Source organism: Mytilus edulis, chromosome 8, assembly GCF_963676685.1.
Source record: "Mytilus edulis chromosome 8, xbMytEdul2.2, whole genome shotgun sequence".
NCBI classification, from domain to species: domain Eukaryota; kingdom Metazoa; phylum Mollusca; class Bivalvia; order Mytilida; family Mytilidae; genus Mytilus; species Mytilus edulis.
The window spans coordinates 53,206,396-53,222,122 of NC_092351.1; the positions used below are offsets into that span (position 1 = coordinate 53,206,396).

Below are 15,727 nucleotides of genomic sequence, written 5' to 3' on the forward strand. Positions count from 1 at the left end.
TCTGACATTGTTTTTATACCATGTCGACAGTTTGTGCTATCGTTATTGTAATCGTAGATTCAACATCATAACACATTTCAATTGTATCTGAATACATAGCCGCTTTGGAATTCTGTGGGTTAAATTTATTTTATGTGGGTACCAACATTCGTTGAAATATGGAACAAAATTGTTATTTCACGGATATTTGATTTCCTGTTTTTTGCAATGTTTGTATACATAACTATCAAAAGTGCATACTTTATTGACGTTTTGATTTGTTGTCACACTATTTGCATGAAATTAACAGACAATTGGTATTCAATGATTGATAATGAATCCACATTTATTTGTTATTTGATGATTCATATGCAGGATCTATATATGTATATATTACTTCAAACAAAATAATTATTTTCTGAAATGTTTTCATTAACAGACTGTAGCCCAATATGAAACTGTGATACGGGTCCTGGAAGAAGAGAAAGAGTATTATAAGAAAGAATATGAAATTCTGAAAGCCACAAAGAAAACAATTTCATCTGCTAGAGCTACACCAACTAAGGTTTGTCTTTATAATCCTTACACAAAATAAAAACGACATTGGTGGATTTTTTTTTCTAGAGATATTTCCCATTGACCAGTTTATTGCAAAAAAAAACCAACTCAAGGAAGGATTTAATCTTAATTAAATTATTATGATGACATATTTTCCACAGAATATTATTTTTTTATTGGGGAAAAAGAATTATTAAATCAGTGTGCAAAATTACACAAAAGGTAGAAATCTTGAGAACAATATTAAAATTGTATAATTTATACATCTTGGAGGTATTTTTAAAATGGGTGGTATGTAGAAAATTTGATTGTCTATTATACTAAGCTTTACACATAATTTCAGGGACTTGATGATCCAGAAGTTTCTAAATTAATTAGAGAAAGAGATGAAATGAAAGCCTTACTAGATAAATTTGAAAGACATATGGCTGAGGTTAGTACAACATGTTGATCATGAAAATTATTATAACTGTTAATTCAGAAATTATTGTGTTATTTTTATAAATGCAAAGTATTTCAATAGAAAAAACAAGCATTCTGATATCTAATACATGAAAATGGTGGAGTAGATAAACAAAAATATAGGCAAGAGAATAAGACGCAGATGACTTGTCCGTCAGATTTAAAGTCTTTAAACAAAAAATTAATAAAAAAAAACGAATGAAGGCATCAATATATATTAGAAAACAGTCTTAAATTTGCTGTAAACCGTTTTTAAATGCAAGTTCTACAGTTTCGAGAGAGAATCATTAAGTTTATTTATATATGACCTGTAATGACTTATCTGACCTAACTAGGTTACAAAATGTTCAAATATTAAACATTTATCTCATTATCATCTGATCTTAATAATATAACCTTTTTAACTTTGTATTTCAGATTCAAGCTAATGTTAAAGTTTTGACAGCAGAGAGAGACAAACTAAGCACAATGTATGATGAGGTAAGACATTGCTTCTTAATAAAGTAGACCTAGGTATCATTAAGGATGAACTTAGGTGAAAGTAAGAAATCAAAAATATAAAATTGTTACTTTAAGTTGAAAGAGAATTAGCTAAAGTTATGATGCTTTTTTTAAGATATTTGATTTTTGAAAAGGCTGAGTCTGACTTTTACCTTATATTTTCATTGGAATTATTTGCGTCTCAAATCGAAAGAAAATAAATTTTGAGTCTGCTTAAATTTTGGTAAAAAAATATATAAGAGCTACATGTATTAAAGAAAAACGGGTGTTTTGGGGCAAAATATATGAACTCTCATTAAACTCTTGTATTTATGATAATCATAATTTTATCTTGTTGTTTTTAGACCAAAGACGAACTTCAGAGGATAAGGAGAGAACTTGTTCGATCGCCCAAATCTCCCAAAACATCATTGGCAGCTCAGGCAATCTTAAGGCGAGTGGAGAATGAAAGAGATGACGGAATTTCAGACCTCAGGAGGATGACAACCGAGAGAGACAGTCTCAGAGAGAGGTTGAAGATTGCAACAGAATCTTCCCTGTCGGACAGAGCCAAGCTGGAACAGAAAATTGAGGACCTGGAAAATGCTCTACATAATGTAAGTCTTATGTATAAACTTTCTTGGGCAAAAAATCAGAAACTGAAAAGGGGGTCTCATTGGGGGGTTCTGATCCCAGATCCCGCTTACTGTTTTGTCAGATTCCTGTATCCCGCTTACACTATATGCGTAAGCAATTCAATCTGTAAATTTAATATGATATATTCCCAAATTTTTATTAGACACAAGTCATTGACTGCAAAAATTATTGGTTTTCTGCAAAAAAAATGTGCGAATGTGAAAATTTATTACATATTTAAAAGTATATTTCATAAGTTTTTAAAAAATGATTTTGTATTTATCCAGCAGCTTGACAGTGATGAGTTGTAACATTTGTTGATTTATCAGATCAGTCAAGCACATACTTCCTGTTTTCAGTTTACATTGTTTTACAACTTCACATGTTTTGATTTTTTCCAGTCTGAAACAGAGAAGAGTGAATATGTTGTCAGAGTAACAACTCTAAGAGAAGATGTCAGACACTATGAGGACCAAGTGAAAGACCAGGCTCTCCGTCTGGGCCACACTCAGGACGAGGCCTCTCAGCATAGGTCTACTGCTACACAAATGAAGTAAGAAATTTACAGGTCTAGAAAACAAAAATGTGGGCAGGGATTTACATACTCTAACCTTAGAATATGATCATGACTGGAGCTGCTGTGTTGATGTACAAATGCTTAGGTTACTTAAATCTGTACCAATAACCAGTGCTTTCCCTGCAGTTACGTGTATGAGCAAAGACTGGTCATTTCAGAAACCCAATAGTTACCGCAAGCTTATGAAGTAGAAAATTAAAAATACAGCTCAATGTTTCAGTTTACTGTGGACTTGTTTGAACCAATTTTCATGGAAGTGGATAGTTGATTTCTTGGATTTGTGAAAGTGTATATATGTTGTGTACAAGTTGTAATGTTGTACAAATTATAATACAAATTATAATTTGTACAGAATTTTTGTACAAGTTATCAGTGTTTTATGACCTGCTGAACAAAAATGGATGCTGCAAGCAAACAGTCTTTTGCTCCGCATATTTCTGTCAATTTTTCACATCTTCATGATACAGTCTAATACGGAGCATTGATACAAAAACATTATAAGACCTCACAAAGATTTTGTATAGATATGAATATGGTATAAGGAAAAAAATAAAATTAGAATTTAAACCATTCTGGTATCCTCATTTGTTTGAAGGCAAGGAGAATAGCACTAAATGTTAGGTTGACGTATATTTTTTATGCCCCACCTAAGATAGTAGAGGGGCATTATGTTTTCTGGTCTGTGCGTTCGTCCGTCCGTCCGTCCTTCCGTCTGTCCGTCCGTTCGTTCAGGTTAAAGTTTTTGGTCAAGGTAGTTTTTGATGAAGTTGAAGTCCAATCAACTTCAAACTTAGTACACATGTTCCCTATGATATGATCTTTCTAATTTAATTGCCAAATTAGAGTTTTGACCCCAATTTCACGGTCTACTGAACATAGAAATTGATAATGCGAGTGGGGCATCCGTGTACTATGGACACATTCTTGTTTCAATTTAAAACATTACACTGGTACATTTTATAAGTTAAACCTGTATCACCTGTTGCAAGAAGGTAGGTGACAAAAAACTTAGAACTTGTACAAAAACCCTGTACAAATTATAATTTGTACAAACTTACATCTTGTACACAACATATATAACTCTATAGAAAACCCTATAGAAAATATATATATTGTGTGGTATATTTTAGTTTTATAATCCTATATAATAATGAAATCTGCAACAATTAGTATCTAAAGATTAATAAATAATCCATTATAGTGGCAGGATTCATATTTATATCTAATTAATATGTTGTCTACCTGATGACCCTGTAATATTTGCCCTTGTATGAAAAACACCAATTCATCATTATCATTAATATCAACTCATAATTAAAATTTTCACTTAATTCCATCTGAATATGTATTATGTATTTACCACTGTACATATATGACTAGGCACCAATCGCTTTTTTTTAAGTTTATATATATATTCATCAATGTACTGGTAAAAGTAGAAAAATACTAGTTTTTAAAGTTTGATAATAATTTATATAACTAAATATTTCTTTCTGCTTTTAGAATGCTTGCTGAAGAGACAGAGAAATCGTTAGAAGATGCACAAAAACGTCTGGGAAGACGAGAACATACTGTTCAAACACAAGAAGAAAAGATCTTGCAATTGGAAGACAGGATTTCTGAAATGAACAGAGCTCTTCTGAATACCAAAGACGAGGCTGGACAGCAAAGACTTACTATCAGTTCTCTAGATAGAGAGAAGGATGGTCTGCAACTGGCCATTGATGAAAAGACAGAAAAAATTGCTAGATTGAATGAGGATATATTAGTAAAGGTCAGTGAAAAAATATAATCCTGAGTACAATATAAAAAAGAAGATTTGATATGATTGCCAATGAGACAACTCTTCACAAGTTAAGAGACCGAATGACACAGAAATTAACAACTATGGGTCACTGTACTGCCTTCAACAATGAGCACAACCCATATCCCATAGTCAGCTCCAAAAGACCCCAAATGACAAATGTAAAACAATTCTACGAGATAACTAACAGCCTAATCAATGCACAAAAAATGAATGAAAAACTAATCTGGACCACAGCAACAAACGATTCACTGAATTTCGGGCTTCCGACTTTCTTACCAGTCTTTGCTTTTAGGCTTAATGATGTGTTCAAAACAACTTTTGCTTTGCTTCAGCTGTTGTCCATAATAATGCAATTTTTTTATCATGCACAATACTGTACAAATATTTAATAACTTAATTTGTCATTTTAGGAAAAACTTATGAGTGATTTGAAGATCCGAGTTAATGAACTGGAAGCTCAGCTAGAGTAAGTAAAACTTGTTAAGAAATTAAACCTGCTATTGAATTAAAAAATAAGTCAAATGAAGAGTGCAATAAAAATCATATTTTCTTTACTTTGAAGAACTCAGGCAAGCCACAAATAAGTCAAATCCTTCCAATTGTAAGTTTGAACTACTTCATTGGTCTCAGAGCAGCATATTTGTCTCAAAGTACGGGTGATTGTGCGTTTCGAATCCTTGCTGTATCAAAAAAACACTTGTAAATTGGTATTTACTGCTTTTCCCCTATGTATGCAGCATTAAGGTGGAAAACCAAATACTGGTTAGCTTCGAGTCGAAACAATATGTCTGGGTAAGGTGACATGTCTTCCTGCAGATTGTAACCTTTTTAACTAGTACATTAAAAATCTGGCACAGAATATAGCTTGCATGTACACCTTTAAATTGGGGGAATTTATTTTTAACAATTTTTTTCTATCCTCCAAAATAAGTGAAAATTTACACGTTTGCAAAATAACCCGCTTTATGGTATGTTGTTTGAAATGTCTGTCTTGGCAGCAACACACATATTTTAATGTAAATTTCATATCAGTCTCCAACGATAGCTCTCAGTAAGTAAATTTATTTCTTATACAATTTGCTTTGTTATTTTTCTAGGCATGCCGGTGATAACTTAGGTCTGAAGGATAGAGAGATTAAGAGTTTACACAGACAGTTTGATAGCACTACTGAAGATCTGAGTGAGACGAGTCGTAGTAAAGATATCGCTCTCAGAGAGAATAGACGGCTTCAAGATGACTTGGCTGTAATGACAAGAGAAAATCAGGTATTGAGATTTTTCCAAAATGATTTACTGTTAATTCAATATTTTATTCAGATATTGGTATTTTTCATTAATGTTTAATAGTTTTTCACAATATTTAAAGTTAAAAAACAACGTTTTGATTGGACAATGCTGAAATGTCTTTCTGCTTATTTGAGTATAAAGCATTGGTTTTTTTTTTAAATAATTTTAAAGAAATCAATGAAACAAAAACTAAAGTTCCAACTTTTTATCAGACTCTTGCTATCAACTCAGCAGAAATATCATTTCTTAATTTGTATTATTATTTTGGAGAAGATGGCACAGTAGAAAAAAATATTAAGACAATAATGTTTTTCTAATAATCATAAAGGAAAAAAGTTTAAAAACAGACTAAGATTACATATATACAGACGAAATTATAGGGAAATAGTGTTAAAGATTATTTAATGTTATATAGGTCAATTTGTTTTAATTTTGTAATGAAGAATACAAATACTGTATACAGAAAAGAAAAAAAAGTTTATTTTATTGGAAATGCTTTTAATCTATTTATATCTTATTTTGTAGAAATTAAATCAAGAGTTACAAGATGCTTTAGATGACCGTGAACAATTGAAATCCCAAGTCCAGGATTATATGACTGAAGTGAAGAGGACTGAAGATTTGTTAAATAGAAAGGTACCAGGCTAAAAAATCTTGAAAATTGTGATAGTGATCACTGGCCATCTTGAACTAACAGTTTGGCTTGGCTGAGTGTTGAAGGCCTCACAGCTCTGACCCTGCGAGGGCTGAAAAGCCAGTCAAGGTCGTTAAACATTTCCGTTTGTTGAAGGCCTCACATGTACTTTGAGATGAAGAACAACTTAAAAAAAAATGATGTTGCTTTGATTTTGGTTTTGTCAAATTTTAAGGGGTTTTGAGTCATGTATTAAAAAACCATATAAATTCTTAAATTGTTAAAGGGATTAAAAATGGATTTGAATGGTCTTTGTAATTTTGCTGTTTTCTTATCAACTACAGAGAATGCTAATAATACCATTAACATTGCATTTATAATTTATTGAATGCACATATAAACTGTAAAAATATATAACAGTTACAGTTATTCCTTTATCACACTTAAATCATTGTGTGTCGTCAAATTAATTTGAACTATAAGAATAGGAAATAATAACTGGGATTGTGTCAAAGAGACAACAACACAAGACCAAAATGAGTCATCAATGCAGCCAGAAAATCTATTAGTCTGTTTTGTTATCTTAGAGATAGTCCTTAAAATTAAAAAAATTAAATCTGAAAATATTAAAGAAGCAAATATTTTTTTTGGAAAATAAGAAGTTTCATCAATATTTATATTTTTTTTGTTGTTACATTGTTAGGAATCAGAAAGATCTGACCTGCTGGAGCAGTATAGAGCCTTATCAGTGGAAGCTGAACAATACCAAACCTCATCTCATCAGTTGGAGAGTGAAGGCTCCAATCTGAGGCTGGAACTGATGACCAAAGACTCAGAGATCAGAAGAAACAGAGACAAAATTGACAACTTAGAAAGAGAAATTCAAGAGGTAGCGTTTTTATGAACATTATGAAGGATTATGTTTTTTTTTTAATTTCTGTTTTAGGCCAAAGAAAATATATGTGTAGTTCCAGTTATCTGACTAACTCACTCTTTCTTCTGCAATGCTGAAAAAAAATCAAATGATCCCATTTTGTGGAATGTGAACTTTGATAAGTAAATTGACAGACTTGTGTCTTCTGAATTTTCACCACAGTATCACTACTGCTATAATTGCATCAAATTCTTAACAGTATGCAACAGGATTAACCAAAAAAATGCCTACCTACTGACCTTAATTTTGTTTCAGGACATAATTTGAACCACACATATATTTTTGTTTGGCCTTATCTTCATTTCATCCACAAAGGACTATTATTTTGAAAATTGTTGATGAAAAACATCCATCATAGTTTGTACTTTGGTAGGTGAAATCATTACAGGTTTAGTTAGCCTTCCTTGAAAAAGATTTGTATTTAAAAAATGTACCAGTTTAAATGTTTAAAGGGAGGTAACTTCAATTTTGTTACAGGACCCACTGCAGAATGATTCCACCTCCAAGGTATGATGTTTGCCGATTGAATTATTCATTTTATTTTTTTTGTCCAACAGCAAAGGAAACTGAAATAGCTTGATCATTTAAGAGAAATATTTTTATTTATAATGAGCATATGCATTGCTTTCCATTATTTTATATCAAAGTCTTTTTAAAAAAATCTGTAAAAACAAAATGGAAAATTAATGTCTGTCAAAAGTATCATAAAAAGCTTAAAAGAAATAAATTTTTAATAGTTTGGTTACAGCATGAGGCTAAAATATATAGATAACTAGAATTAAGATAACTTTATCTTTTGCTGTTGGACAAACAGATATTTGCAACAGTTGGACTTAAGTTATTTTAATTAAATTTTCATTTAAATACTTTTGTAGTCAATTTAAGAATGTGTCAAGACAAAATAATAGAATGCATTTTTAAAAAGTTCAGCAATAATATTTCAAAATTTTCATTTTTAAAATAGAAAGTTTAATGCAGTCCCTTCCACTGTTGTAGCTATAGATCATGATTTATATTCCATATTCATACTTTTCATATTTTTAGTTAAGCTTATTCATTGTATGCATGAGAAAAAAAATAGTATTATTATTCTTATTATTTATTTAATGTTTATGCTATAAAGATTTTATAATAAGGATTACCTATTTCAAAGTATTTTTAGAATTATTTTGATTAAATGTAAAAATAATTTGTTTATAAAAAAATAAATTTTCATGAATTTTGTAGAGCTCTGTTTTTTTTATTAGAAACCCTTACTTCAAAGTTTTGGCAACCACTATTATGAACGTTATCTTTATGTTTTTCATGAATCATGGTATTTTGTCCTCAGTATCAACTTACAAGATTAGAATACAGTGGAAACTGAATTCTTGGCACTCTTCTAAATAAAAATTGTCTGCTCAAATAAGATACCTTTATTTAATAACACGTGTTTGCAGATTTGACAGTGACAGGTTGTCCTGAAGTGAGCAGTTTGTTTAAAAGCTCATAACTTCAATAATAAATTTACTTTTTTTTTGTTATTTCAGCATTTGAATGCTCAGCAGGCATATGAACTCCAAGTGTCCAACCTTACAAGATCTGTTGGCAATTTAGAGGAGAACCTCCGAATAGTGGAGGAAGAAAAGCAGAACTTACTAGTAGATCTGACAGCAGTGAGAGAACTTTGTGCCAAGTTAGAGGGCAGTAAAGAGTCCTTACAGAGACAGTTGACATCTGCGTCTTTAGATAGAGAACAGGTGAGTAGGTTTCAGTGAAAAAATTGAAAAGATTGTGTCTTCACAGATTCAGCTTCTGCAATTTTCAAGTTCAAAGGTATTTGATAATGCACTTGTATTGTGCTATTTAAAGTAAAAGTTAATATACCATGAGCCTGTTGCAATTGAGTTGAATAGTTATTTTACAAAAGAGTATACTATTTAATATAACCTGTCAACCTTTAATTATTACAGAAATGAATGAAAGCAGCTTTAAGTTGAAGGGTAGGCAGAGACTTTACGAAATCCCCATAATTCTTAGTACGATTCTGCATACATTTTATGATGAAAATACTCCATAGAAGACTCACTACAAATGTTCAAAAGTTTCCATTCTTATTCTTTAAAACCAAATTTCATAAAATAGCTGGTTCCAAAAAATAAAGGTTCTATTTGAAGTTAAAATGTGTTTTTTTTTCCTTTCAAAATGTATATTTATGACACAAACACACTTACTGTACATTTACAAACTATTACGTGCATTTATTATTGCAATTTGGAAAGAAGGGACAAAATGTGAAGTTCATTAATGAGATTTTAGGAAAAGCTACATACAGATTTACATATAAGATATCAAAATAAATATTCTCATGATTGCAATACTCACCCTGTCACATTATTTGCAATAATATATTGATGAATTTACAGTTGATACACCATTTATAAAATTCTTCTTGATTTAGAAATTTTATTGATAATTACTTTTCCTTTTACAGTTACAAAACTTAGTAGACGATATGAGACAGGAAACAGACCTACTGAAGAGTCAGGTGTCTGCTGAGAGGACCAACTTAAAGAGCTTAGAAGGGCTTCTACAGAATAACCGTGAGAAGGAGTTCCAGACACAGCTAAATCAACAGGAGAAGAGTGCAGAGATACAGATGCTCAAGGATAGATTGTCTCTAAATGAAAGTAAAATGTAAGTCGTAGAAAACGAATAAATATATATATTCATTTGTTAATTTAAAAACCAAATAAAATATTTGCAAGGATTTATAAAACTAACAAATTATTTTTCATTCGTTTTTTTTATCCATTAACTCAGGAAAACTATACTAATTTTGTTGAAATTGAAATCATTACAAATAACTTTTTCAAAATAAAGGCATGTTTTTATAAGTTACTGGAACAACAAAAAGAATATTTGTAACATTTATTTTTATTGATTTCAGACAAAGCCAGGGAAGAGAGATAGCTTCATTGAGGACAAGAAATGTTGAACTGGAGGGAGATGTTGAAAGGCTGAGAAGAAATCTTACAAGTGAAAAGTTTGAAAGGTGTGGGAATTAACATTTATATAAAGAGTTACAAATCAAGTTTATTGAATGATTTATATTTACTGAAATAATGGCAAATCACTGAATCACTGGCAAATGTTTCATAACTATGTTTTATATATGATCTTTACAATATGTATTTGGTTTTCAAAACTTTTTTCATGGATGAATCTGATTATAAATAAAATCTGGATGAATCTGATTATAAATTAAATCAGAAACAATTCATTGCTTTGATATCATACAGTTCATGAACAGTGGGGGTCCGAAGGTTTTGACCGCTAAATTTTGGTATTTTGCAATAGAAACAATATTGAGGATTGGCAGATTTTCTCCAAGTTATCATTGGGAAAAAAATGATTTTGATAACTCTTAAATAAATAAAGTTGGTAATACACAAACATTGATAAGTTAGGCAGAGGTTATTAATATTACCAATATATGTGTTTAATACGCTTTGATATTTGTTGTGAACTTTATTGTCTGATTTTTCTTACAGAGAGAGAGCATGCCAGGAATTAAAACGCCATGGATTTAATCCACCCATTCCAACAATGGACTTTTCCACCAGTGCTGGAGGCTCGTCCTACAGTTATCATCGCACATTGAAAACAACGACCACCAGCAGAACTAGGTCAAGGTCAAGATCTAGGTCACCAAGTCCTGCAAGGTATAGATAAAAAATTTGACTTGAATTCATTTTAGTTTTAATTATATATATATTGAAAATAAAAAGATGTGGTATGATTGCCATTAGGAATATTCTTCACAAGAGATCAAATGACAAAGAAATTAACATGAAGTCTGTTGGAGCTATTACATTAAAATTTGTGGGAGGGTAGGAATGGACTTACAAAATATCCCTACAAACAAGAACGATTTTGTTTAGATAATTTTGCATAATTGTGATAGAAGTATACTGAAAAAAGACCCATGACCCACATTCAATAATTTAACTTCCCTTCCTACCCTCCAACATACATTTTAATGTAAAAGCCCCTACATTTCTATAAATCTCATGATTATGTTTAAACATCCAAATTTCATATTTCATGGATGTTTTTGGGTTGTTTTTTTTTTTGTTTTTTTTTTCATCTTTTCCTCATGGTTTCTTTAACACATATAATATAGTAAGCTTTATAAGGGACAAACATGACAAAATGTGCACATTTGAATTAAAAAACAACAAACATAAAAAAATATCCAATTTCAGACCAAAATATAAAGATTATTTCTGTTTTCTGAGAAGATTTTTCCAAAATTTCATATATCTAAAATCTTCTTATTTTTTGACTGCAGAGAGTAATTTTTTATTTTTCACTGTAAGTATAGGTTCAGCTATGAACTACCCAGAATGCTATTCTCAATTATTATTAGTGATATGTTTTTTTGCATTGTTTGAATGTGTAGTATTCAGTTATATTATTAAATTATTCAGATTTTACTAACATTTCAAGTTGAAGATTTTCTGTATTTGTTGAATTGTCTCCCTTGTGTTCTTGTAACTTAATTATCTCCCTTTGTTTATATCAGTTGAAAGTGCTGTTTGTTCTGCCAAAAAAATCACATGTATATTTTTTCTCACATCTATATTTTTATGCAGTTTTATATGTTTATAAAAGTAAACTTGAATCAAAAGCATGTACTTTCATTCTTTAGTTATTAAACAAAGAAAAAGACATTTAGGTTCATATGCATGATATGTATAAGAATAGAAAATTGATATAAAACACCATTTATTTAGAAAATGATTGTATAACATGTATGTTATAAGAAATTAGGATATTAAAAGTCTTGACATTTTAAGTCCGAATTTAAATATCAGTATTAAATATTGCATGAAATTGTCTTTGTGTATTTAGATCGTTTTTTGCTTTTCATTGTTTGTCCTATGCAGTAGCTCATGATGTTAATAAATGTGTTGTTTTTTAGTTGCCTTAAACCATTATCGGTCCAAGATCTATTTGGTTGAATTTTTATTCCTTGCTTATTATATGTTGAAGTAATTTTCAGATTAGAGTTTAAATTTATTCCTTTATCAGTATATAAAAAATGAAAAGATTTCATTTTGTTTTATATAAGTTGATTTATTTTTCAGATATCGTAGTCCCAATACTTCCTACCTGGGTTATTCTGCACATCGTAGTCGATCACCTGAACGAAGCAGCTACCTTGATGACATTGACACGTCCTTGAAGAGTTTAGGAAATGATGTGCTTTGATCCAAATTTTATAACTAATTATTTAGGTTTTAAACAATTTACATAGCAACAAATGTGATATTGACTTATAGATCTGGTTGCCATGGGATACGTAGAAAAATTGATGCTAGGGGTTTCCATGGCTACAATATTATATACCCACTGCCAATAAGCATTTTATCAACAGACCGTCTTTGATACGATGAAAGTTGGAGTTTCCATGGAAACTAAATTTTCTCAGAATTTTTAAATTGCAAGTATTGTGTTTTCAATGGTCAGAAAACAAATTTGTGATATCAGCGAATTTAGATAACTATTTATCATCAAAATTAGAAAATCGTTAATTTTTTTTCTCCACAAATTTCAAACATACAAGGCATCCCTGTGATAGATCGTTTTACACCAATTTTGGGTAAGATACTTGCATAAAATTTCGTTATAAAGCTGAGAAAATTTCGGCCAATGAAACTCTTTTCTGCTTTTGGTCAAAACCAAAATTCCAGCAAATATCAATTTTGTTATTAATCATCATATAAACAAGTACATTGTACTATTTTTTTGATCCACATGTCATTTATTCAACTCAGTCAGAATGAAAGTAAATTTTTCTGCTTTGATATTCTCCAATAAGTTTTAAGACCTTTCAGTGAAAAGGAGGGATAAAATGTCTCTCTTTAAAAATAAATGTCAAATTGTGGGAAGGGTGTTATTGTTTTTCTTTAATCAATCTGTGATATTTTTCTGTACAGTGCTGTGTTTTATTATTTATTTGTAGATATGCAAATTATTAATGATAATTTTTGGTTACAGTGATATTAATTTTATATACAGTAGAATCTGTCAAATTAGAAAATATGTTTGGGGTTTAAAAAAATTCTATTCTGTAAACTTGATTTTATTTTAATTATTTTTGAATTATAATGTTTTGTATTTTGATTTGTAAAAACTGTCAGATTAAACATTCCTACTTTTGTCTCCAGGTAAGTCATAGCATGCCATAAAGAATGTTGGCTTGTCCATCAAGATTCCATGACCTTGAAATGTCTTGTTTTTGTTGATTGCTGTCTTATTGGCTTTAAACAGACATCTATTTTAATACATTTAGAAAGGGACATAATTCTTGTAATTAAGGGACATTACTCATTTTTGAAGGTTTTTAAATATTCACTATAATATATCATTAAAATGAAGTACAAAAAGATACTTTCTTAGAATTTTACTGTGCTTTGAATTTTAAGAATTTAATAAAAAACAAAAATTTGGAAAATTGGTGCTAAAAAATTAAAGAATAGTATGCAAAGACAATAAGAAATTCAAAACACGAGAAACAGTAGAGTCTTGTTGAATGAATTCAAACAGTACAATAATATGTGTGTTCCGGTAATTAAATGAAGTCCTGGAAACTAGTATTACATGAGAGTTAAGTTCCATCCATTAATTAAGAAATCCGTCCATCTTCATTCGAGAAGAATTTGTATGTTTTTTATTTATTTTTTTGTTTATGAATAATAATATTTTTGCATTATATGTGTATGGTAGATAATAGTGAAAATGTATGAAGAATGTATACAATTTTTATTTATTTTAAAGAAATCTTGATAAATGTAGTTTTTGCCTCTTGGAAAGTTGTTTTGGAGTAATGTTATTATGTTATCAAAAGTCGATTTGCCACAAACTTGCAAGCATACAATGTCATGTGATCCTTGTCATGAAACTGATTGGCTGGTCACAAATAGAATGTCATGTGATTCCTGTTAAGATTGTGATTGGCTGGTCACAGCTATCAAGGTTTTCATAAAAACAGCTGTGCATTTTGCAAGCCATGAACTACATAGCATTTACATTATTTATGCAGATGTCATATTTTGATGATTTTTAATATATTATAACTGTTAGTTGTTACCAAGTAGATATTAGCTAATTTTGGAAACACTTCAAAAGTGAAAGTACAGAAAACTTGAAAGTGAAAGTACAGAAAACTTGAAAGTGAAAGTAAAATGGTTATAAAATGAAATTTAAGAAAAAAAGAAATTATTTAAATTCAACGATAGAAAATGTCAATTTATGAAGCTATGTGTTTTTTTTTTTTTATTTAAGCTTTAGAATCTTCAATTTGGAAAGAAGCATAATTCCATTTTTACAATCTGTTATATTGCAAAGTCATAAAATTTTAGATTTTTTTTCTCAAATTTATTCTATTTTTGAAAAAGGCTCATCTTTAATTACAGAAATTGAACTTTTTCCCATGTAAGAATGTCAATATGTAAATTAATGGATGAGAGTTTAAAGTTGATAGCAAGGTGTAAATTCTGTTCTGGTAAAAAGTTTCCAGTACTGTACTAGCAAGTGGTTTGGATTTTTCTCACCAACATTTAGAGTGAAATTTGCTTGCCACTGTACATATAACGGTAATATTTGCCAGACTTGTTAAGCATGTTTTTGTGCTGTAAACATTTTGGAAGTAGTTACTGCTTTTTCGTACATCAAAATTTCTTAATAAAGTATATTTTTAAAGTTATATTATTTGTTTTTCTTTTTGAAACAATTTTGTCTTATTTGATGACCTATTGCTGTTATATATTCCCCCTTTAAACCCCTCATCTGATGCCGACATCTATTAGTGTCTCTTCATCCTGTTCCACTTATGAACCCACACTGCTTCTAGCTATTTGATAGATCTTCAACTTCAAACTTGGCCTTTTTAACTTTTTGGATTCGAGCGTCACTGATCAGTCTTTTGTAGTTGAAACGCGTGTCTGGCATATATACTAAATTTAGTCCTGGTATCTATGATGAGTTTATTTTCAAGCAAAAGTCAAAAATGAAAAAGAACAAAGATCACAAAAAATTAACGAATGATAACAAATATTATGTTAGCAAAACAGAGCACATCTAAAAACCAAGTGTAAACATGGATAGCCTGAAAGAGTAAGAATTTTCTGATCCAATAGTGACACTTGTTGAATACTCTAACCACATAGATTCACACAAAAAACACAACACCAAAAAATACCTTTTAAATAATTTTCTTTAACATTGAATGTAAATTATAACTGATGAAACCTTTTATAACTGACTATGTGGTATGGACCTTACAGTGGACTACAGCTGTTAATGTCTGTATAATTTGGTTTCTTG

At 30.0% G+C, this 15,727-nt stretch overlaps 1 protein-coding gene across 7 annotated transcripts in view; it reads left to right on the forward strand.

The window, feature by feature from the left end:
• LOC139485859 (centrosomal protein of 135 kDa-like) overlaps positions 1-15,107 on the forward strand; it is a 44,746-nt gene extending 29,639 nt beyond the window's left edge. For 3 of the 7 annotated variants that reach the window (XM_071270500.1, XM_071270505.1, XM_071270503.1), the window contains 16 exons: positions 419-544; positions 881-970; positions 1,417-1,479; positions 1,845-2,096; positions 2,517-2,668; positions 4,196-4,466; positions 4,910-4,965; positions 5,597-5,765; positions 6,312-6,422; positions 7,124-7,309; positions 7,832-7,861; positions 8,884-9,093; positions 9,828-10,030; positions 10,284-10,388; positions 10,888-11,058; positions 12,487-15,107. In XM_071270500.1, the coding sequence (XP_071126601.1) occupies positions 419-544; positions 881-970; positions 1,417-1,479; positions 1,845-2,096; positions 2,517-2,668; positions 4,196-4,466; positions 4,910-4,965; positions 5,597-5,765; positions 6,312-6,422; positions 7,124-7,309; positions 7,832-7,861; positions 8,884-9,093; positions 9,828-10,030; positions 10,284-10,388; positions 10,888-11,058; positions 12,487-12,610 (2,319 nt within the window). In that variant the 3' untranslated portion in view covers positions 12,611-15,107. Of the gene's footprint in view, positions 1-418; positions 545-880; positions 971-1,416; positions 1,480-1,844; positions 2,097-2,516; positions 2,669-4,195; positions 4,467-4,909; positions 4,966-5,596; positions 5,766-6,311; positions 6,423-7,123; positions 7,310-7,831; positions 7,862-8,883; positions 9,094-9,827; positions 10,031-10,283; positions 10,389-10,887; positions 11,059-11,687; positions 11,711-12,486 lie in introns of all 7 variants that reach the window. The other 4 variants (XM_071270501.1, XM_071270506.1, XM_071270504.1 and 1 more) reach the window with 2 other exon arrangements.
• The last annotated feature ends 620 nt before the right edge of the window (positions 15,108-15,727 follow it).